Here is a 24,054-nt window from a genome sequence, read left to right as displayed (position 1 = left end):
AATCTAACAATTGTATTCAACATAACCATTAACTAATATGTATGACAAAATATACAAAAACATGTACCTGAATTTAACAGACTTACAAAATCTGTTCATGATGCTGAAAAAGTACATATCCTCTCACGGAAAGCTTTTATTTATTTATTTATCTTATACTCCTTTTAGGTTTTATGGTAATTTTTTCCATAGGTAGGTAGAATCTTAAACTCTGTCCAACCTGTTGCAATAAGAACAAGCTTTGACTTCCAATATTTGAGCATAATCTATTTCTAATTAGGATAAAGAGTCAGCGAATACATGAATTTTATTTAAATTCATGCCAGTCTGCATACTTCAAATACTACGTGCACATCTGAACAATGCAGCACACTGCTGTTTTACAGATCCATGGTGCCATTCTAAATGAGTGCACCGAAGACATAATTACTCCAGAAGCCATTGCACACAGCTAGACAGCTTCTGGTTCTGGAAATAACTTGTTTATAACTACCTTGCGACTCTGCAAACTTTTGTAGGCAAAATGGAAAGATGTATGGTAGTATGAATGGTACTTGTGGGGGCATCAAGGAAGGTACAATGCAGGTGTTCCCTACAATGGGCTTTTAGATGAATGATCTCAGATATTATAAAAAAAATCTGGTTCAAGCTAATTTACATCTTTTGACATCTAAACAGTTTGTAAATCTGGACAAAAGGGTTTAAATCTAGCTACGTACATTTGGCACCAAACTATTCAAGTGCTGCAAGGAACCCATTCATAATATATATATCAGATCAAACATTGCAAATCTTTTTTCCATCACTTCTGCATCATGCAATACTAAGACACACATTGTCAACAACCTGACTGGCATTCCTGACAGCATGAAAGTCAGCTCTAGCACTCTGCTGGATTTGAAACAACCACAGGATCACAGCCACTCATACTGAATTCTTACCATAAAAAGGGAATTTTCAAATCTACATTTGCTCAGCAATTTATTGGAAAGAGTACCACAAAACTAAAACTAAAACTAAAACTAAAACTAAAACTAAAACTAAAACTAAAACTAAAACTAAAACTAAAACTAAAACTAAAACTAAAACTAAAACTAAAACTAAAACTAAAACTAAAACAAACAAACAAAAGCTGTGTTATAAAAGCCAAAACACACATTTTTTCACATCACATGAAGATTTTGCCAGGTAGATTTTTCATGACTGACTATAGAAAACACAATGGGAGCAGCCTAACAAAATAACTCAGAGTGAACATTGTGGTATTAGAACTTTTAATAATCCTGCAATTACATGAAATGTCTTTTTATGCAACGCTTCCCTCTATTCTTAACAAAAAAAAAATTGTTTTCATTGTTTCCTCCAGCTTTTCAAAATCTCCCTTCACCAATAGTTTGGGATTACTCACAAATACAGGCAATGCAAAACTTTGTGGTGGTAACAAAACATGGAGTACTAAATGTGCTAAATAAACCTATACATTTTTCTTTTTATAGCAAATAAATTAGAGATAACATTTCAGATAGTTCTGGAAAATCTGCCTCAGATTTTTTTGTATAACATCAAATCAAAATATGAGCTGAAACTCATTTTTATCATTCAGTCATGTTTATTAAGAACTATATTTCAAAAGGAGCAATAGGCCTCCAAACTTAACTTTAAGTGAGTTAATGTGCTCTTAACTCAGAGAAAAATTGAACTACTAATACTTTTTCATGGAATGTACATTTGATCAGCAACAGCCAAAGCCAGTATCTATTACACAGATTATCAAAATTGACTTTTTTTTACTGGCCTAGCTATACCCACTCTTGCTGGGGATTAGTAAAATGTAAGAATAATAAAACAGAGCGGTTAAACAAGCTGGAATGCCTGCAATCTTGTGACACTACAGCATGTTTCGCCTCATGTCAGTGAGAATAACAAAAGAAACCAAAGAGCAGACATTCAGAGGTAGAAAAAAGTAGTCGTGATCTTGCCCGTCTCAACTAATCTAGTGGAGTCTGCTGCACAGACAGAAGTATAATCCATGACCTAAAATACACTAACAAAGTACTACAGTGATGGTTCTGCATGGAAACCCATAGGGAGGAGGAAAAGCAGGTAGAGAGTGGACTCAGCTCTGAACTAAATATAGTGAGAGCTCTATCCACACAGCACAACTCAACCCTCATTGAATCAAGTGTGTACAAAAAGTAAATTAATAAAATTTTGCAGGCACAGTCACTGTTATATCATTATACAATAATTATTTGGAATATTTCCATCTATCAATAATACCATCTGTCCCACCCAATACAAATGGACTACAACCCATCTGGCTTATTTTTTTTCTATTGATTACTCTGCTGAATGAGTTAGCAAAACCGCTTACAAAATCATCATATTACATGACACTGTCATTAAAAGATGTGAAGTAAAGAAAAACACAAGATGAGACTTAATTGGAAAACTGTCAGTTCTTCTTCCAGAAAGTTTTAGCGATGCTATAAGCTTTTTTTTTTTTTTCCTTTCTTTTTTCTTTTTTTTTGGCTACTTTAAAAAAAATGGAAAAAAAAAAAAAAAGCCGTAAATGCTGACTACTGGATTAGGTGGAAACTGTTCTACCACACTATCACACAATTGTTACTATTTCTGAAAAGTATATTAAAGAGGTTCCCCAAAGGTATCTCCTTAAGAGTGTCAAAATGTCCCAAAGTATGCTGGTGAGAGCTTAAAACTTTTCAGGACTCCTAAAGAGACTGTGGAAGGAGTATATATTAGAAATGGGGTGGTGGAAGCTGCTGAAGGCTGGCACTTGCATTTGTTATTTCCTATTATGTTTCCCAGGATTTGGCTTTGATTATTTGTTTGCATAATTGTCTCCATTCTATTTTTGCAGCCTATATTTCTTTTAACTACTGCTTCCCTTCAATTTCTACAACAACCTTAATAACAATGCAAAACTTTCTTGTCTATCCACAGAATTTAACTGCTTACCTATCCTCTATTCTAGTTTGTCACCCTATTCTAGTTCGAGTTTCTATAACGCTCTGTTAGTTTTAACAAAGGAAATCTCTCTTGTGTATGTTCACAAGGTTGATCCAGTGATTTTTTGTTTTGTCAGCACAGTGATTTAGTATTTCTTTGGAGTGAGTCCTCACTGAGGCTGCTCTATTATCCTTCCCTCCTCACTCATCTTTTTTCCTCCACAGTGGGTTCCTCGAGGCTACAGCCTTCCATCCCTCCACCAGATTTCTGCTTCCTCTACCACCCTGAATGGCTTTTCCAATGACATGCCAGTTCCAGCTGATGCAGGAAGAAGATAGGGGGGCAGAGCCAGATTCCAGCTCTGTGAATATGATCCTTAATGGCTGTGGGTGTCTGGAGCTGTGGGTGACCGGAGCACAGGCACCCAGCAACCATTTGGAGCCAGGGAAAGCAGGATGACAGCAGTGGAAAGGAGTTGTACAGGTAGTACGGAATGACACTGGAGTATGTTTATACAGCCCCTATATATAAAATACATAGAATGATTCAACTGAAGTTGCTGACCAGTAGTACTTAGGTAGAGGAAATTTACCAGACATCACTGTGACAGAATGCTAATAATGCCGATGCCAATGATCTAGTCAGTGTGCTAAATACACAGACCTCAATCATAATACACCATCATTTTGCTATTAAACCCAGAACATTCATCAAATAGAACTGTAAAGTCTAAAATTTTCCTTAAAGACATAATTAAATGTATGGTTTATAATGTCTAGTTTACAAGAAATGAATTTTGAGCTTCACTATTTTGTTTGCACAGTCTCTATTATTTCCATGGATGACAGAAGCAGAACAATTTCAATTGAGACGCAATTTGCTCTTATTAAACAATCTGTAGGTTGGTATTGATTCATGCCCTTGTCTGCTGCTTGAAATAAAGTTCAAGAATAATAAAATACTTTTTGGTTTGGCTGACTTAATTTACTTGCAGAAAGCAGAGCGTTATTTCATATAATTGTATCCAACAGAACTGACTGTAGTAGTATTTGTATACCAAAAAATAAATAAAAACTAAGACAAATAAGGGATGTGCTACTTATATTTTTAAATACAGATGCCTTTAGAGTAAAACTACTGTGTTCTGGCTTCCACACAGTAAGACAGTATTTTACAAGCTACTTCAAATAAAATATTAAGAGGTGTGAAAACTACCTTTCCTGTTTTCAGTGATTCTGTGGAGTCAGGGACAAGTGCGATTTAATAATTTATCAGAAAACTTTACCATTTTCCTTCTTCTGAGAACAGAATCAGAAAAAAAGAACATTTCTACTATTACCGGCTAGCACTTCTCCATCAATACAAAACCTATTGATGAACGTCTATTTGCGTTAACAATTACATAATCAATTATATTTTCAGGACAGGACAATTTCTCCCCCTGGTTCTCTGTAGCAGAAGCATTTGGTATATCTTTCCCTATGCTTTGCTGTGCACATAAACATTACTAATCAAAAAGTATTCATAGCCTGAGGAAAAAATCAATTCTGAATCTCCGTTTGACAAAATGATAGGGAAATTGGAACATCTGGCTGCTAAAAACATCTCTTTCCCACTGATATTTTACATTTTTCCAAAGCATTTTTAGATCATTTTGTGGCAGTCTTTACTTCATCTGCTATCTATTTTTTTTGCTATTTCTGATTATTTCATCAATGCATATGATCCAAAAAGCACAGATTAAGATTAATAAGCATCCTATAGACTTGTTTGATGTTCTTCTAGGATGTTTTTTCTTAAACATTCCTGAAACCTGTTAGGCAGCTAACTCTTCACAGAAGTGAGTGTAGGCAGCAATCCATTTTTTAAATTATGGCCTGAGCAATCAGGAAGTGATAACAGCCAGATACTATTAAAAACCCAAAAGTAAGCAACCTCATGTGGTATTTTTCCAGTAGCTGAAAGAACTGTCTAGTGATCTCATTACGTCAAAGAAAGGAAAGACTAGATAAACAATCTAGTACATAGACTAATTACAGGAGACCTAAAAGATTATATCTGGAAAATGGAAAAGTTTCAAAGAACTGGCAAACACTACCAATCTGCTCTGAAATCTGTATGTACTACAAATGAGTAGGCATGTAGGCTACATGGACATGGTACGTTATTAACCAGTCACATAGCAAAAAACATTCTCAGCTTTTCAAAATGACTTTATAGGGCACTTTCTGACAATAATTTCTCTACCCTGAATTAGCTTAATGCTACTACGACTCCATGCAATGTCTCTAATTACTGCCTCTAAGTCATCGTGAGATAGTAAATCATCTAAAACATTTTACCTTAAGATAATGCTACTAAGATATACTTGGATATGCATTGGTGTCATACTTGCTGTTTCCATTTAAAGCTTGCAGCATCAGTCTAAACCCTTAAATATGGCAGTCAGCATTATCTTAAGAACTATATTAATATCTCTGCAGAAAGTCTTAGGATCTGATATAAGTATGGCTAGCAAAAACAAGCCTGAGGGCTTCCTCAGTATGACACAAGCTTTGGAATATCATCCCTCACAGAAAAAAAGAAAACCTAGGGCATTCATGAATTTGAAAATATTGGTATAGCCGTCTGTGTGACTAGAAGAACGTCTTCTCTAGAAGAATGCGTCTTTCCTAATTCACTTTTACTGTTTCCAAACCAATCCATAGAAAGGTATGACCATTTTTCAACAGCACTACAAAAGGTGGGGTTATTACTGCACACTGAGGGTTAGCTACTTTGGTGAATTTTTAGTACACAAGGATCCTAATAACTGACCTATTTCAAATATACTGTAAAATTCAACTTTTCACCAAGGCATTCACCAAGAATACCATAGCATATAAAAACACCTGACAGCATGCCCTAGAATAGAAATTGCAAATTGTAAACAAACCAACAAATCTTACATTAAAAACACAAACAATCATATCTTAGCAGACTAAAGAGTGCTACAGAGAAGTCTAGGAATGTTTCAAATTCAATTTGCTTGGTCTTGGAGGAGGGTACTCAGGAGGGTACTTTATTAATAAATCTAGGTTGATTGTGTCAACTTCCATACAAAGCTTACATCTTCACTCAGAGACAAGTGCCTAGTGCAAAGACTGAAAATGAAGGCAAAAAAGACTTTGGGAGCATTGTTCCTTCTATGGTAGTATTAACACAAGCCATTTATCTCCCTGAGAAACTATAGCAAGTTATATTAAGTTGCATAGCAATTCTGTAGTAACTACCCTTGTTTAGCCATTTATGAAGTAGCTACATATTATTTATTTAAGGTTTTTGACAATACCTTTTTAATGCTTGCAGAGTACTCTGTGGCTATGGTACATTGGTACATACACAAAAGAAATTATTATAGTATGATTATAAATCACTGGCGAAATTATTATGCTATTAGAGATCATCTAGGGTGAACCAACAGACTGGCACATGCCATCCTGGTCTTAGAAGTTCAGCTGAATAATAAGTAATAATAAGCAGTAAACTGCTAAACTCAGTTGTCATGACAATATTGCTTGTAAGAAAGAATGGGGAAAAAACATTTCAACAGAACAAGTAATAAAAAGTTAAAGTAAAATGCCCAGTTCCTATTATGTAAAAATATATAGGCAGAGGTAATTCAAATACAGCATTGTTCTCATTTTTGCCTGAGGAACTGGCTGCTCTTTAAGAGTTTTTTAACATATAGCTTTGGGGAATTAAGACAAAGTTAGTGATGAATGTAACTTTCTATTAAGCAATTTTCTGTCTCAATTGTGCACAGCCACTTATGAGCCAGAACATAACAGCTCAATCAAACGTTATTATATCAGCTTTACTTGAACCCCTCTGAAATGTACAGAGAAAATTTTGATATTACTGCAAGACTTAGGGGGAAAAAAAGACAACCCAGAAAGAAGAAAATGGATATCACAGCTACCTTTTTACATTCTTTTAATTTCTTCTGCCATATAGAATGAGCGACAGGAACATGCTTGCTGTCAGTTACATAGCAGCTCGCTGTGATGACGTGGTGGAGCACCGTCTTCTGGCTCATAGCTTGAAGGACTCTCTCAACATGACGGAGGGCAACTACACCCTCTGTCCATATGCCGCCACTAACAAGCTGCATAGTACAAGGTACTAGAGCTATCTGTCCAGCACAGTAGAGAACATCTCCAACCTAGGGAAAAAAGAAATAAAACAGTAAGTAAGATTCTGGGAGTGCAAAGAAAACAAAGGAAGCGTTTTTCACCTTTCCAAGTAATTTCTTCCAACACCACTCTTCTTTGCCATCCTTTGTCACATCACTAAAAATGTTGCAAACATGCCATTCTAACAGTCATTTTTGATACGGATTTATATAAACTATATGAATACAGCACTGAAATAAACTTTAACAGCAAGTACATGGATGTTTGCGTCAGTTCAAAATAATATCTGATGTTACTGACTGTTACTGCTGCTGGATGACACTGATGACCCAACACGGTTAAATATATTGATTGAATATATTGAATATATTGACATCTAGATTTCTTTTAAGTAGGCTTCCATTTTTTCTGTGTTCCATTTGTTTCAGTGTTCAGTTTCAGAGTGATGATGTATGCTCTCTTTCAGAATGTTATAAAAATCGTGACAATCCAGAAGGTAAAAGGAAATTACAGACTGAAAATAAGATGCAAAAGAGTGTTATTTAACTAAAGACATGTATTAATCTTTTGAAAATTGAATTAAATGGGTGGCCAAATATGCCATAAATATATGCTAAGTTGAGCTGCAATGCAGTTACTTTGGGCTGATTTTCCTAAATCTTCCTGGCAACACTCTGAAGACCTACTTTCTTAATAGCAGCCAGCAAAGGAAACGTTTATTCTTATTATTCAGACATCTCAACGATTTATTATAAAATCTTAATGTAAATATCAAAACTTTTCATCCTCTTATTCTGTACTTCTCTAGAAAGTCAGTACATTTCCTGATCAGTGAGGCAGTGAATGTTATTCCAAATCAAAAGAAAACTAAGTATAGAAATGGGAAGTAAGGTGGGCGTAAGCAGCTTTGAAGTCTGCACAGAAAGCAATTTGCAATGAGTAAAGAGAGTGAAAATGGACTGTACAAGGAATCTTCAGGAAAAAATTTCCAGAACTTACTGTATAAACTGTAAAATTCCTCTGAATTAAGAATAATTAAAAAAGAAATCTGTGTCCTAGAAGACATGGCAATCAAACCATGTGACAGACCCATATGCAACTCCAAATCTGTCCTCATAACTGTCTGTGTCTCACAAAAGACTCACACGTGTAACTATTGGAAGAGTATCTTATACAATTTGGCATACAAGTTCTATGATTAGCAGCTGAAGAGGGGGAGGAGGCAGAAAGGAAACATAATATATCAACTGACACTCATCAACTATTTAAATTGTTTAAAATATCTGAAATATTGTTTTGATAATGCTATATATAATCCTGAATTTTGAAAAAATATGCAAGTAATATTTTAGTTTATAGGAACAAATGGTCTTCTCTTTTTTTTTTTTTTTAGTGCTATTTTAAAATATGTGCCATTGAACAAGGGAGTCCAGCCAGCTACCAAGTGGCATACTGACAAGATGAGAAACAAATTCAGGAAGATATGATTCGGAGGGGCACAGGTTTGTTTTTAAAGTAAGCCATTCATTTTCACCTCTGCTAAGTGAAATTCATGTTATTAGTCGAAAATGCCAATACAGGTAGTAAATACTTTTACAGAAAAAAAGTATCACACTAGCAATGTTTATTCCTTTTTTTCTGTTGGGCTCCTGGTTTTCCATGCATCACCCATGTTAATTATTAGGTAGACAGAAGAGCTGTTCAACCAGTTCACTTCCCCTATTCTTGAACAGATTGTTTGAGACATAATATGAATACTAATTAACGATAAAATATCTGTCAGTGTTTTGAAATACGGACCAAGATAGCACTTTCTTAAAGTATCCTGGATAGTATCCTGGATAGTTCTGATACAATTAGCCCCATTGGTCATAAGCAAGGTCAAAAAAAATCTCTGAAGGATTTGAGCAAAATTGGCACTGCTTTTGGCTCAGAATCAGTGGGAATTTTACAGAGTTCTTTAAAAAATAATTTTTAAAAAACCCTCTGTTCCTAACATACTTGTTTGTATCTTAAGATGCAATTAATAGAAAAACAATATTCTCAACATGCCACCATGCTATGAAAGGGTGGATACAAGGGGGAAAGAGGGAAGAAGGATCAAAAGAGGCCACAGGTTTTCAGCAACTGTACTTCAGGAGGACATAATTTAGGGTAAGGAAAGGGGGAGGGATGTTCCTCTTCTCTTTCCCAGTGACTTGGTCATGAAAAGCAAGTATAAATAAACAATCAGCAGGGGCAAAGCAGAAAACCAGTAAAAACACTGTTTAGCAGATTTCAAGAGATTGTCTCTGGAATATTTGAAACATTATACAGAAAATTGTTAGCAGAGTAAAAAGCATTTAAAACAGGGAAGATTTTATAATATCTTGTTCACAGTACTGAAATCTTACAACAGGAGATGTCACAATGTATGGTGTCAGTCCTTGTGTTGTGAAAGTGTTGTGCAAAACCCTGATAGAACTTTGCAACAGTTTATCCTTTTGGAGCATCTTCAAGGATAACAGAAGATTTTTCAGACTATAGATTCACAGTGTATCAAGTCTAGAGGACTTGCGTATCCAGGAAATTCAGCAGAGAAACAAATCTATAATATAATGGATATGTATTCATACACTGAGGATTTAATTTTCACTTCAGCCAATACACATATTTCCAGTGCTAAAATTTCATTAAATGGAAAAAAAAAAATTGGACAAAAGAAAAAACAAAAACAAAAACAAAAACAACTTGTACTGCTGAAATGCTCACTTCTACCAATTTATTTCCAATATAGCTTGAGCAAGGCTAGCAGTTTATACATGGAGCCTCTTGCAATTACAGATTTTTTTACCTTTTCATTTTCATTTGTATCACTGCAAGTTAAATGAAAGGTGAGTCTTGATAACCTAGCACAATAATTTGGCAGTTCTTTGTTTCAGTTAGCACAACTGTAAGTAATCAAGAGAATTCAATAGACAACCAGAACCTCAAAGTAGGCAATTCATACAGACAGGAATGCTAAGTTCTTATTTAAGAATTACTGCTTTTCATACTGTACTTCTGCTGCTAGAGATAAGTCTAATACAGAGCTAGGTCACATCAATGAGGAGGGAAGAAGGTACAGCAGCAAATAATTTTATTTCACTTTTTATTTTCTATCTGTCCTTCTTGCATTCATTTTTTATAAATTCAGGAATTCACTTTTTGGAATGAAAGCATTCCAGGCTACAGTGGAAAGGAAAAGTCAGAATGATGTTTGGTGCCACTTCAAATTGTTCTATCTCATGGAAAAGTCTTTAACAAGATTGTACGTCACTGAAAGTACACAACATATCTGCATTTTCAGGATGATCCCTCCCACAAAATATAATTCAGGAAAAGACACAAGGAGAAAAACAGACTTAATTGGACATAAGGACTAAGTTAAGCTGTTAATTAACCAGAGAAATCTATAATTATTTCTTCTTGGAAAGGAACAGAAGTAACAGGATACCTCTAGATTTGCACCAAGTTGTTGTTGTTATTAAAGGCTAACAACAAATGGCTTTATAAAAACTTTACAAAACTTTTCCTGCTGGTATTACTAAAGCTTACTGGTGATTAACTGGCATAAATATATAAAGTGCATAAAAATTCTGAGAGACATTCAATCATTCACGTATAGGTTTTTATGACAATGCTAATATTTGCACCATATGAACCAACACATGTTTCTTGGAAGGGATGAAGTCAATATGTAATCAACCAAATCTTTGTTCTGAATGCAGTATGGTGTCTGAGTGACTGCTGCCCTTTAACAGGTCAGGGTACACAAAAGATTCAGTGACCCTTTGACCCAACAGTGAAATAACCTACCATTATGTTCAGTCAATGTAAATAAGCATAACTGACAATGTGCTAATAGGCTGCCTCTGGTCAGCCATGTGTACCTCTGACCTTAATGAAGACCTAAATCAATTAATACTCCAGGCAATAAAGACCTCTGGCTGATTAAGTTAGCTAGAAATCATCTTTTCTAACAAGATTAAAGCTGTAAGGTGGTGAACTTTTTATTTAATATATGATAATCCTTTCTTCCTAGGGCCCTCTTATTTTAGCTAATGATAGTAAAATTGCTTTTTGCAATGTGAAATCTTTTATTCAACTACCTAGTGTGAATAAAGTTTTAAAGGTACCGTTCAGACAATGGTAATTGAAAGGCTTTGAGTTCACACTAGGAACACAAATTACACCTGACTAACATGGTTCTAATACATCACAGACTTCAACATGATGCACATGTTTTTCTTTGAACTATTTAGCCTACACATTTGTAGGCTAAAAATGCCACAAATGAGTTGATCATATACAGTTTAGTTTAAACAGTTTTTCTTTTGAGAATACGAATACAGAATCAGCAGCTAAAAGATAAATGAAAATTAAAAACAAAAAAAAAGTTATAATTATCCTTGAATAATAATAATATTAATAACAAAGTATAAAAACCTACTTATAGCTTAGTAAAATGCTTGCCTATCACCCTCAAAATTGCAGAATTTCTAAAATAAAATAATCTTTTCTTAGGTATGGTCAAAATAGTATAACTAATCAATAGCATCTGTTATTTCTATCTTATTGAAGTATCTGTAACACTTCCACAGTTTTCAGAGATTTATAACTCAGTTTTCAAATGCTGTGACTACAGCCTACTAATTCTCATTTTGGGATGGAGCTCCATACGTTTCAAAATCTATTTGATTGCATAACCTGCAAGACTACAAAACATTCATTTCCTTGCTTTGTCCTTAACAATTACACTTTATATTATCAGAGTGTGATTTGGATTTTTCTCTTTGAACTTACATTTGTGGGTTGCTAGGCCACAACAAAAATCCACAGAGCATTTTTATATTAAGAACAGAAGTAAAATACTGCAATGTCATGGATGTAAAATAGGCTGTACAACTTTTTTTTTTTTTTTTTTTTAACTGTAGTTTAGCAAAACTAAGATACGCTGTCCCACAAGGTCATATTTAACACTAAACATATTGTCTTAACTCTAAAGGCACGCTTAAAAAAAGTGTTGTTTTTTAAGTTGGAAACCACAGCAAAGAGCAGTATCATGTCCTGTACTATGCACAAGAACTGATAGTTCTCTAAAAAGGGCTAGTAAATCAGCAATACGTTGGAAGAAGCCACAATACTCATTATTATGAATATCAAATCAACTTCCAAAAATACAACCAAGTATCTCTTATTCCTACTCTATGCTACCCAACAGTAAACACCTCTGCAATTCTCTAAAAAGCAAATAATTACATAATTCAAACTGAGCCTTTAAACTGTGCTGGATTTATAGCAGACAATCTTGTATAATAACCTTTCTGAAGGTCTGCAGCCCATTGAAGTTTAACAAAATGCTATATGCGCAGACTTGAGAGGGACAGTCAGGTCAGAAAGCATAAGAGAAAGTAAGTTTCAACTTCAAAAACATTTTTAAAAAACTTCTAGCTCATCACAGAAAATTGCATTATTTGCATATGTATCTGTGGCAATGTGTTGGTTACATTTTAAGTCTTGATCAATGCTGAATCAATTTTTACAACTGATGGCAATAAAACCTACACATTTCTGATTTTCAGAAGAGAAGGATTCTGTGATGATTCAAACTGAAATGTTCACATAAAAAGACCTCAAAAGCTGACATTCACATTCCAGGAGCATATAAAACACAAAACAGAAATAAACCTAGCTTTTAAAGTTTTAAACCGTAGTTATAAATATCTAGGAAAGGTCCCAATAAAGTGGGTGAAAAAGGCTAATACATACATCTATGTGAGCATGACAGTGAGGCTGAAGTCTGCTCCTGAACTCCCATTTTGGTGCACTTGGGAGCTCCAAAACATAGGGATGAAATGAAGAAAATGGAGGTAAAATATTCTTTACTTACTATGCATATTTTGGTCAATGTCTCATACTGGCACACAAGGTACATATTGTTCCTTTATGGAAAATGATAATAGGCAGTTCAAAGACTTAATTACCATAGAGGATAAACTGCTCTTCACATCTAAAAGGATGTTTTTTGCAAAATAGAAAAGGAGCAGTCTCCCTACTGGAAAATGAGCAAGCTAACAAGTGTATTATTCCTTGATGCATTTCTTTCTTGGGACAGTGAAATTCTAGTCTTCATGACTATTAATCTGTCACCTTTTACAAAGCCTACCATTTCCTCTCAAGCTTTTGGAAAAAATCACAAGTTCTCACACAACCGTATTAGCAAAATCTGGCAACTGTGAAAAACTGCAGAACATTCAGCTTTATGAGCGTACCTTATCTAAAAGATGGGAGTAAAACTTCCCTGATTATCATTTACTCATTTCTTATTCGTATCACTTTGAATGATGATGCCAAGACAAAAAAAATGAAAAAAAAAAAAAAGGAGCTAAGATTAGTCTATTCTACATGTATACTATTTGGGGTGGGATGGGGAAGGAGAGACTTCAAAAAATCAGTATTTATCAGTAAAAGTAAAGGCATATTCAGGGTCCAGAAAAGCAAGGTGGAAAGGATTAGTGTCTAAAAGTGTACAGTGATAAAAATGACTGTGGAAATGGAATATTGAGCAATGAATACCAACTTTTTAGAAAATGCATATTATGTCCAACATCATTGACTGCATTTTTGAATTATAATTACATATGCATAGATAAGAGAGTATAATAGTTGTAATTCATCTGGATTCTTAAAATATCTGATACAGCATCTTTGTAAATTATTTTTAACTCTCCTAATTATAAATGCTGTTAACTAGCTGATAGTCTGTAAGGAGAGAGTAATGAAAATGCCAGCGTACTGAATTGGGGTGCCGTAGGGATTGGTATTAGGCCTGATTTTATTTAACATCTTCATTAAGTCAATGGAAGAAGGGATTAACAGCATGGTAATCAAACCCACAGAGGATACTAAATTAGAATGCGCACCAATTGAAATAATAAAAATGGACACAGACAGATTTGAAATACAGGCAGGAAATATCAAAATGAGACTTAGCTTAGGAGAAATGGAAACTTACACCAGAACATATGGCAAAAATGTTTTGAAATACAGATATTCATAACAAGGGAGAAAACTTGACTGCAGAAGTGCTGAGCGTTGTATATTAAATCATAACTCTTCTTTACTAGAAGCAAATTCAGTATAATACAAAGAAGATAGTGTCTCTGTTCTCATGAAAAAGGTCAGATTCATCAGATCTATCAAATGCTTGTTCCAGGGTAAGTAACACGAATCCTTCACTAATGATAGACTAAAATTTTCTAAAAACTCAGAAAGTGGTACCATACCCTTTAGGAGAGGTATGATTTCAAAATAAACGCTGTAAACGTCGAGTGATATCAAAGTTTCAGCTGATTATTTGGAGTTTTTAAGTACTTTTTTTCAGAAGTTTTTACATTTCATCATTAACACTGATTTTCAGTTCACAGGTTAACATAGCTGAATTTGAAGTATGAAAAACATTTTAATCAGCTATGTAAGGATATAGAAATTCAAAAAATAATACTTTTGTTTTCCTCTGTTAAATGGTAATTGTTGAAACCTTACAAGAGGTTACATAAGCATTCATTTCAGGTTCCCACACGGTTAAATTGTGTTGTGACTATGACTACTTATGATTATTATCCTAAATTGATTCTGATGAGGATAGCTTTATAACATCAGCATTCTTTCTCAGCTCTGTATAAAAAAAAAATATAATAATAAAAAATAATAAAATAATAAACAAATAAATAAAAAGGTATGTTCACATGACATTTCTCCCTCCTTTATTTCTACATTTTTCTCTGTCTATGCTTTAGGGGAATGGAAAGTATATATATGAGAGGAACTATAAGGTACTTACATCCACACACATAATAGCTAAATGAAGATAACAAAAACAGACAAAGTGATGTGATAACCTTATATACCTATATGTGTTTATATTACAAACCTTGTCTCTAGTTTTTTCCTTAAACAGACGTGCAATATACTTACGGATCTCATCATTCTCTGCCCACATTAACTGCAGTTGCTACTGCATATATCCACTTTGAGTGAACTGTATTAGGTAAACTATGACTGCAGTCTAAGAAGGCACACTAGAAATTTCTAGGTTGAATTTTTAATAATTAGTTCATGTTTCCACTAACCGAGTGGCAACTTCAACCACCTTAACCACTTGTAGGGCTGGTTATAAGGGTGCTACTGCTCAAGGCTGTACCTGCTCTGGAAAATGGCATACAAGAATCAAAATTGTGGTCATAAAATCTGATGAAGAATGAGTTTTTTTTCTTTTCTTTTTTTTTCTTTCCTACCTGTCTTTACAATCTTTACTCATAGCAGCCATTGAACATGTTAGTGTGATTACAAACAGAAGAGGGACAGCTAGGCAGAGAAAATGCTCTGTACTGAAAGGTGAAAGCTGTTCATCACACTACAGTAATTCACAGTGTATGAAACACATTAACATGGTGACATTCCATTCTTACAGAAAAGATTTCTATCCCAGCCATCATTTGGCTTAATATTCTTACTAAAAATATGCCTTTCATGAATGTCACTGGATACTTTACGATAAAGGTTTGTGATAACTGGGAGACAGAAAAGCAGCTTCATAAAAACAAGAATCTGTTTGAAGAGAGTTAATTGTATTAATAGTATTACTAAGCTGAAAATTCTTATTCCAGCAATATAGTGTGGCTTCATACTTTACCTGTCCTCTATGTATACTCAGTCAAACAGGGTCCTTATACCTTTGACTACTTAAATAATAATCAAAATTAAAACACTTTAATGTATGTCAAACACTATTCAGTGCAGAAGTCTAATTTAAAATAGACATCCTGTGAAATCCAGCACAAGAGGAGTTAAAATTCTTTGTGCTCTGAGCAGTAAGCCACGAACAAATTTATAAATTAAAAGAATCTGTAATTTGACAGTTACAATGTATTATACATTCTCATATAAAAACAGAAATACAGTGTTTGTGAAGTGGAATACAAGAAGAACATTCATTAGGAAAGTAATGTCCTTGATGCAATTGCCTAACCTAAAGGCTAAAAACGCCTAAGAAAACAAATAAAACTAGGGAAAACTATGGAAAGACAGCAATAATCTCAGAAACACACTAACTGTGCTCATCCATATATATTTTCATAATTTTTCCTTGTTGTACCCTTAAGCACTGACTTTGTATCAGAATTGCAGTGTGAACAACTTGCTTCCATAAAATATCAATAAATTCCTAAATGTGCAATCAGAAATTTAAAAAGCATTATGCTGTGTCTTCAGATTTTATGACACACCTTTTAGAGGGCAGATTTTCTCTTAGACTGGCAGTATTTCATGACAGAACGTTACCTATTGACTAAATGGTAACAAAACATTTTAAAAAAAAGTTCCTATAATAATTTAATTTTTATATATATACATATTTATGCTTGGACAGCATTATAATTATATACTGCACTGAAAAATATATTAATTTAGGTATGTAGTTAGAGTTTTGCATTATACATTTTTCTGTTTTTTTTTTTTCTTCTTTATTTCTGTATGATCACCTTATTGTTCTCTTATAACACCTATTTTCATGGAATTTTCTATATGACAGTATATTAGTAACTGATAGATTAATAATTAAATAGGTATTTTGTGTTTTGCCAACTAAGATGCAATCATGTCTCTATCCATCTTACATGAGAAAATGAGGTCAAGATCCTGTGCTGTCAGATTTACTGTGTGTTTAATCCTTTTTGTTTGCATTATTAATAGAAATATTTATTTTAGCTACTAAAAACTAATTGTAGAATCAAGCCCCCTGATATCAAGCACAAATTAAAGTGTTAAAACTAAAAGTGTGTAAATAGGAGGAAGGGAGAGGCAAAATGCAGTAAGGAATAATTCAATGATTAGGATAATCACCTGCAACAGTGCAGAGATCCAGGCTCAAATCTCTCTGGTATTTTCCTTTTGCCCAGTAATGGCAGTAGTGTTGCAGCAATGGGCAACCCAGGAAGCACATCTCAGTGCCTACTTTGTGTTCTACTTTGTTTAAATAAACTTATTTTCTTGGATCAATATTATTTTTTTGTTTCTTAATAAATGTTTTAATCAGTACGCTAGAAGTTAATACAGGATAGGAAGACATCCTGTACAGCAAAAAAGTATTAGCAAAGATCTGAAAAAGCTTTCCAATGAATGTTCAGTAAAAACTGATGTATTCCTGAGTCTGACTTCTACCCTGATAATTCAGTACTATTCAAAAAAGAAACGACTTACTGCAATTCCAACTATCCCAAACTTCTATGAATCATGGTTACCTTCTATTTTTCAGAAATAGTAAGCATTTAGCAATAACAATGATTCTTAATACAAAATAAGTCTTACACTGCAGAACATTTAGACCAAGATGAGCCTATACAAACACAATTTTAGTGAAATGTTCAGGTTACTTCATAAGAAGTGATGTAGTAAAGTGGAAACCACATGGGGAAAATAGTTTAATTTAATTTTTTGAAAATAAAAATACTTAGAGAAACTTAATGTGAAGATGAGATGTGATCAGGAAGTTCTCTTTGAAGTATAACAGCTAAAGCTTACTTAAACACAGAAATGATGAATTAGAAACAGTATCAATGGCATTACTGGAAAATCTTGCTATTTGAACTTCATAAATAACCAACAGAGCACCTCTTCAAAAACAAAGGATATATCAAAGTGTACAAATTATAAAGAAAATGGTTTAAATATATAATTTTGCTTTATAATTTTAGGAAAATTATAGGTGCCTTACTGAAATATGACCTTGCATGTCAATACAAATTTCTAATATTTTCTTCCAGCCTAACAGAACACACTTCTAATTATCAGCCAAATAGTGCACAGTATTTTAAAAGTATGCACAAACACCAAAACTAATGATGGAAACTGTCTTGCATAATCTTACACGATATTTACCTGGCATACAGGATTGAAATTGGATGACTTAACTGTTCCTCTATTGTCTAAGTAATGTTTTGGAGTGTTGTGGAAAGATTATTTTTATTTTTGGTTTAAAAAGTTTGGTTTATATTCAACCAGCAAGAATTATCTCTTATGAAGCCCAGTTAAGTATAGTTAAAATACAGCACCTTTCAACATGTAATTTCAGAGTTTGCATTTGGCAATATAACTCTTCTCAACATTTAACCACCAACCTCCAGGCTTCTGCCATTCAGGCCTGAAGGAGTTAAATCTCTCTCTTCAACAGAAAAACAATTACATGTTTTTGCAGAAAAAATCACACGCTGATAGTGAATAATTAAATGCTCAAACCAAAGAGAAATGAACTATTTCTGTAATGTATGTTTTGAACCTTTAATAGCAAGTCTGATTCTTCAGAATAATAGCTATGTTAGAATCAAGAAGGACGCTAATGGGAAATGAAGATAGGTATGAAAGAATAATGCATGTAATATGAAGAAACAGTGTAATTCCAACTGAGATTTTTTTTTTTTTTTTGTAATGTTAACCTATGGTGTCACTGGTGTTTGAGTAAAGGAATTCAATTCATTGTACACCATGACCTTGTAAAGTGATGTCATGCTTTGATTTCATGCAAAATTTAGTAGAAGCAGACACTGTGCTGCACCTCGCAGGACTAGGCCTGGGATGCAAATAAAGATAATTGTGAAATTATTGTGAAGTAAGCCCTTTAAAACACCATCAGAGAATAATAAATCTTTACAGCTCAACACCTTCCCAACACAGGAAACTGAGAGTTAACCAGTGTGTCCAATTTAAATTTTTTTATGAAGGAGGAATAAACCTGCTATAGGGAGCTCGCTTGATAGACCTTTGAAGGTCTTCAAAACTCTCACTAATATGTTATTCTCTAAAAAATATTCCCAGAATTCTGCTGTCTCCCATCATTCCTTGCCTCAAGATTCATCTGTCAACTTTGATGCATCTTTTAAAGTTCCCCTCCAAGCCTAAAAACCATGACTATAGACCACAGAAGAGAACTCTTTGCTTTGAAACCATCTGATCAATCAGAAGATCATTTACCTGCAAGCATTATTTGGTGAAGCTAAAGCGGCACATCAACCAGCAGCATCTGAAGGCTGAGGCAGCAAAACGTCAACAACAAATTGTCATTGGCATTCCATTTATGAACCTTCAAACAGCATCAGATCTTTTCCATGGGAAACCAGATCAGGTCAGACTGGAGCTGAATATTTCTTAACAAGCTAACCATCAAAAGAACTTACGTTTTGAATAAAAAGGCTATCATTTGTTGATTTGAATATCAAAGGGATCCACTGCAAACTCCCAGTCTAGAAAAACCTCCCTAAGCTACACCAGACAGGTGTTTAATAATCTATTATTAAGGCACTATTTTAGGTTACTCAGAATCATAAAAAATAGCTGTAACTGTGAAGCTGCAAATGGGACTGCACAAAGAAATGAATGCTATTAACATACTATTAACAATTCAAAAGAATGAGTTGACATACCAATCAAACTTGTTAATTGACTGTCAATGGCCTGTCCCTGAATATACAACATGACTGCATTATATATTTCAAATGCTGACAGGAAGACAGTTTCATTTGCATTAACTTCATAAACTGATCAACAACCAAACTGCCACATACATTTATAATGGGAAGCTGAATCATTTCAATATTCATGCAACTCTGTAATTGTAAATTAGGTACTGGCAAACAATACAATACTGTACATATTCTAAAATATCCTAAATTTCTCTGACCTACTTTCTTTTTTATTTTAAAAGAGCAGTGGAAAAAAGTTGTCCCTTACAAAGATGATTATTACTTTAATTTATGGTTCATGCCTTAGGCAAAATTTGTTTGCAACCTAGTTTGCAACCATAGTTTATAACTCTGCTCTAGATGCAGAACTGGTCCACAATATATGAGGCATGCAAGGTGATGTAAAATTTTTTTTGCTTTCGTTCTGTGAAGTGTAAATACCATTAAAACAGAGTAAATCTGTAAAAAATAAAAAAATAAAAGAAAACCCGAAATGAAAATCTGTACTATTTCCCTGCTATGACACAAAGCAGATGTCAGTACTAAAACCACTGCAACTTTCTAATTAGACATTGAAACATGTAATTTGAAGGAAAAGTATTGTTCTTGCACATCCTTCCCTGTGTCCTAGAATTTACTGCCCTCAAAGGTCTTGCCTATATAAAGTATGTTTCCTAAAAATATCTTGTAATTATACCCATTCGGATTCATTGGGATTGACAGTGACAGCAGCTGAAATGGCTGTGATAGTGCTGCCATTTTAGCCAAATGGTTAGTCAGACATACTCTGAGCAAAGTCATAAATCATGCTAGTTGTAAGAGCAGAAGTGCTTGTGGCTCTTCCACATTTTTCCATGTAGTTATCAGTCCAGCAGAAATGACCATGATACTAGCACAGAAGTTACAGAAAGAATTCCTAATAAAAGATAGAGACCAACATTCTTCACTTTTCTCATTTAAGATCTCCTCCTGCAATATCTACTGTCTTGTACTTCTCCTTACTGAAAAATACAGCTCTAGCTAACATAGAAGCCTTCAAATATTGTCATTAATGACTCTGTATATTAGTATCTATTCATATAGTTTGACCATACAGGGCAGATATGAAAGAAGAAATTTGTTTTTATTTGTTCATGAAGTGCTGTAGGCATATTTATCAGTGTTTATACAGATATAAAAGTATCTCAGTCACTCTGAGAATCAGAGAAATGAAGCTAAGAGCAAATGTCGTAAATGAGGATTGAGTCATGAAGCTTTGAAAATATTCCACTGAAATCTAAGTAGCAATTCATCAAAAATTTTGAAGTTGTCAGGTCAGGAACATTCCCTCTATATCTGTATGACCTGGAGGAAGTATAAGCAAGTTTTAAACATCTCAACTGTAAATGCATGTTGTCTTCTTTTCCCCTCTTTTATTATTACTACTTTTATCCTGTCAATCCAACAGTCATTACCTGACTTTAAAGCTACTGCAAGAAGAGCCATGCACTATACACTAACATAACCATACAGATATCACATAAACGTCCAATAAATCTGCAGTCATGACAATCTTTTCCTGCATATCCTTTCAGATAAAGCATATCAGAGGACAATTTCTGAGAGCAGCTATATTTTAGACTTTATTATTTGTAGTATAGATATAAGAATGAGAAGCAAAAAAATTCACATTTATTGTTCTAGCAATTGCAATTGAAGAGTAGAAAGATTAAAAAATGGAAATATAAATCCTTTAGAAAAGCTGAATATAGAGGAGCTACTGGAGTGATGGCAGTCCCAAATCATCCTAACTGATAATCATGAAAGATTACTTATACTACAAACTAGATATTAGCTTTGATATCTTCCCTGAAGTATAAACTGAGTAACTGTCATACTGAATAACATCTTATGTGGATTCTGCTAAGTTCTCACACTGACAAAACAGGGATCATAAAAGCTGCAACACTCTTTCAGATAATCAGGGTAGTATAAGGAGTATGTGATTAAAAGAATTTAAGACATGCAAAATGCCAAGATAAAGAAAAGAAGTGCCAGCTCATTACAAGAAGGATGTAGTATCTATAAAACCAGCCATCTCTGAAAGAGCTGGTCATTTATGTACTAGTAGTAACACACAACTACAGTGAATTCAGCAATTCATTCTCCAAGATTTATAAAATTTGATCATAAAATATATATAGCTGAAGTATATACATACATACATATTGCCTTAACTGAAATTGTAACGAATGTTCATGAAGAAAAAAGAAGACTCTATTCATTATGAGAAGCTACAGTTTGTCTGCACTGCTTCAAAATTTACATTTGAAATGGTCACTTTCTAATTTACTTAAATGTAAAAGGGAAATTTTCACTATCTTAGCTCAAATCTTCCTGACTCTCAATAGCCTGTGGCCTGCACGTTTTTTGTAGGCGGGGATAAAAACTGGTTCATCACTCCTGCCATTGGGAAGAATGACTTTCTATCATGCAGATAAAATCCCATCTATGTGGGAAACGGTGCTTTCTTGCAGATCAGCTTGAGACTACAGAACTAATTCAGACAAAAAACTTGATTATCACAGATCTCAGGATCATTATCTTTTAATTGGAACATAGGCTTTTAAAATTTCACTGCCTGGAAGCTCACAAAATATTATGTTATTTTCATAAAACAAAATGAATTGAGTCGAGTACTGCCAAAGGAGTACAGAGATGTGTGCACACCATTTGCCCTGGATGAGGACAGTGAGTGCCACAATTGCACAACCAATGCTTTTGATGAATGCATCACTGTCAGTTACTCACTGACTAATGGCAAGATCAGGATACGTTATCACACTGAACCACAGAGATATAAGGGTTCAAGCAATCCCATTTGAAGTTCATAATTGCACAATGAGCAATTTAATGTGAATCTTCCTGAATTTGCTGCTTTCATAAAGAAGAAATTAGGTGAACAAATAATTTTAGCATGACTCACTGAGAAAATAGCCAATGGACTGAATAACCAATAAAAATATTTTAGCTTACATTACAGTCTGTTTTCCATTCCCGCACAAGAAATGTAAGTCTGAGGTCTGCTTTACTCTGAATCACTGTACTTTTGAGAACTTTAACAGTGATTCAGACTAGCAAAATAAAACATAAAACTATGCATGAGTTGAAACCATCAATAAATTAATTTTCGTGTTATGCTACTATTATAATTTCTCAGTAATTATATTAATGTCAGGACTGCATGTTTAATACTAGACTAATGTTTAGATTCAGTTTATAAAATTCAAATTTATTGCTGCTTTTTCAGAATTTATGAAAAAATAACCTTGCAGATTTGTTATTGTTACATAGAAGAAAGCTTAGACTTCACACAGTTTGTGAAGATGACTTAGCCAGATTCTTCAGTCACTTCCTCAAATATAGAATAAGATCTGATAGATCGCTTCACATGAAGGAAAGGCCCAGAAAGAGAATGTTCAGTGAATGTTTAGTAATCTATCTACCTAAGGAATATCCAAAGCATTTCCATCCCACCAGGAGAAGACTGCTGTTACTGTTTCCAAAAGACTAAGACCCACATAAACATATCGTATTATACATGTAAATCTCTTTTTACCTTTTTGTGTTCTTTGTCCAAGGGCTGAGATCAATGTAATAACTCCGGAAAACATACACATTTGATAACATACGTCAAAATCCAATTTACCATGACTGAAATTCACTTATCTACCAAGACAATTATAACAAAGTTAAAGCATTAGGAAATAAAATCATGTGTGTCTCATCGGAATGTTTGTCACAGAACAATTGCAACATTTGTAAGCCACGTTAGTTGCATGACCCCAATATGACAAAAAGTAAATCAAACATTTTTCAGTAATACAGTTGCAGTTAGTGCTAATATATTATTTACTACAATCATCCCAACCTTCACAACAATCCCATCCTGTTCAATCGTTGTTATTATAATTACCCCCTTTCCACAGCAGCAGGAAATTTGAGTTGGTTGAACTGGCACATATGCAAAAAAGTAAACAAAAACTTCTTCAGCTGGTGTCTCAACCTTGCCAATCTTGTTTATTGGGTAAACAAGATAGGGGCACCTTGATAGGGGCAGTTCTCAGTCGCTCCTTAATGAGAGAAAAATCTCATTAACATTTTCAGGCTTCTAATGCCCAATTTTTCGAATCTAGATTGACATTACAATTTATTCCTTCAAAATATTCATGACTTTTACTGTCATGAAGTTAGACTGTGGTAGAAGTCTAGCATGCTACAGCTTTCCAAGTGCAATCAATCTCCTGCGTCAGTTCCATTCATCTGTTACAGTTCTAGATTGCTAAGAAAGTGAAGAGGGCTTTTTTGTTCCCTTACAAGCTATGAGGGTTTCT

General features: G+C 34.0%; 1 protein-coding gene across 1 annotated transcript in view; it reads right to left on the bottom strand.

Annotated features, from left to right (window-relative positions):
- DPH6 (diphthamine biosynthesis 6) overlaps positions 1-24,054 on the bottom strand; it is a 195,633-nt gene that overhangs the window by 51,839 nt on the left and 119,740 nt on the right. Inside the window, exon 13 of the mRNA XM_068684356.1 lies at positions 6,932-7,174. Within this exon, the coding sequence (XP_068540457.1) occupies positions 6,932-7,174 (243 nt within the window). The remainder of the gene's footprint in view (positions 1-6,931; positions 7,175-24,054) is intronic.

This window comes from Anas acuta, chromosome 5 (assembly GCF_963932015.1).
Source record: "Anas acuta chromosome 5, bAnaAcu1.1, whole genome shotgun sequence".
Classification (NCBI taxonomy): Eukaryota; Metazoa; Chordata; class Aves; order Anseriformes; family Anatidae; genus Anas; species Anas acuta.
The sequence above is the reverse complement of the archived record's forward strand: the minus strand, read 5'-3'. Positions and strand labels throughout refer to the sequence as shown.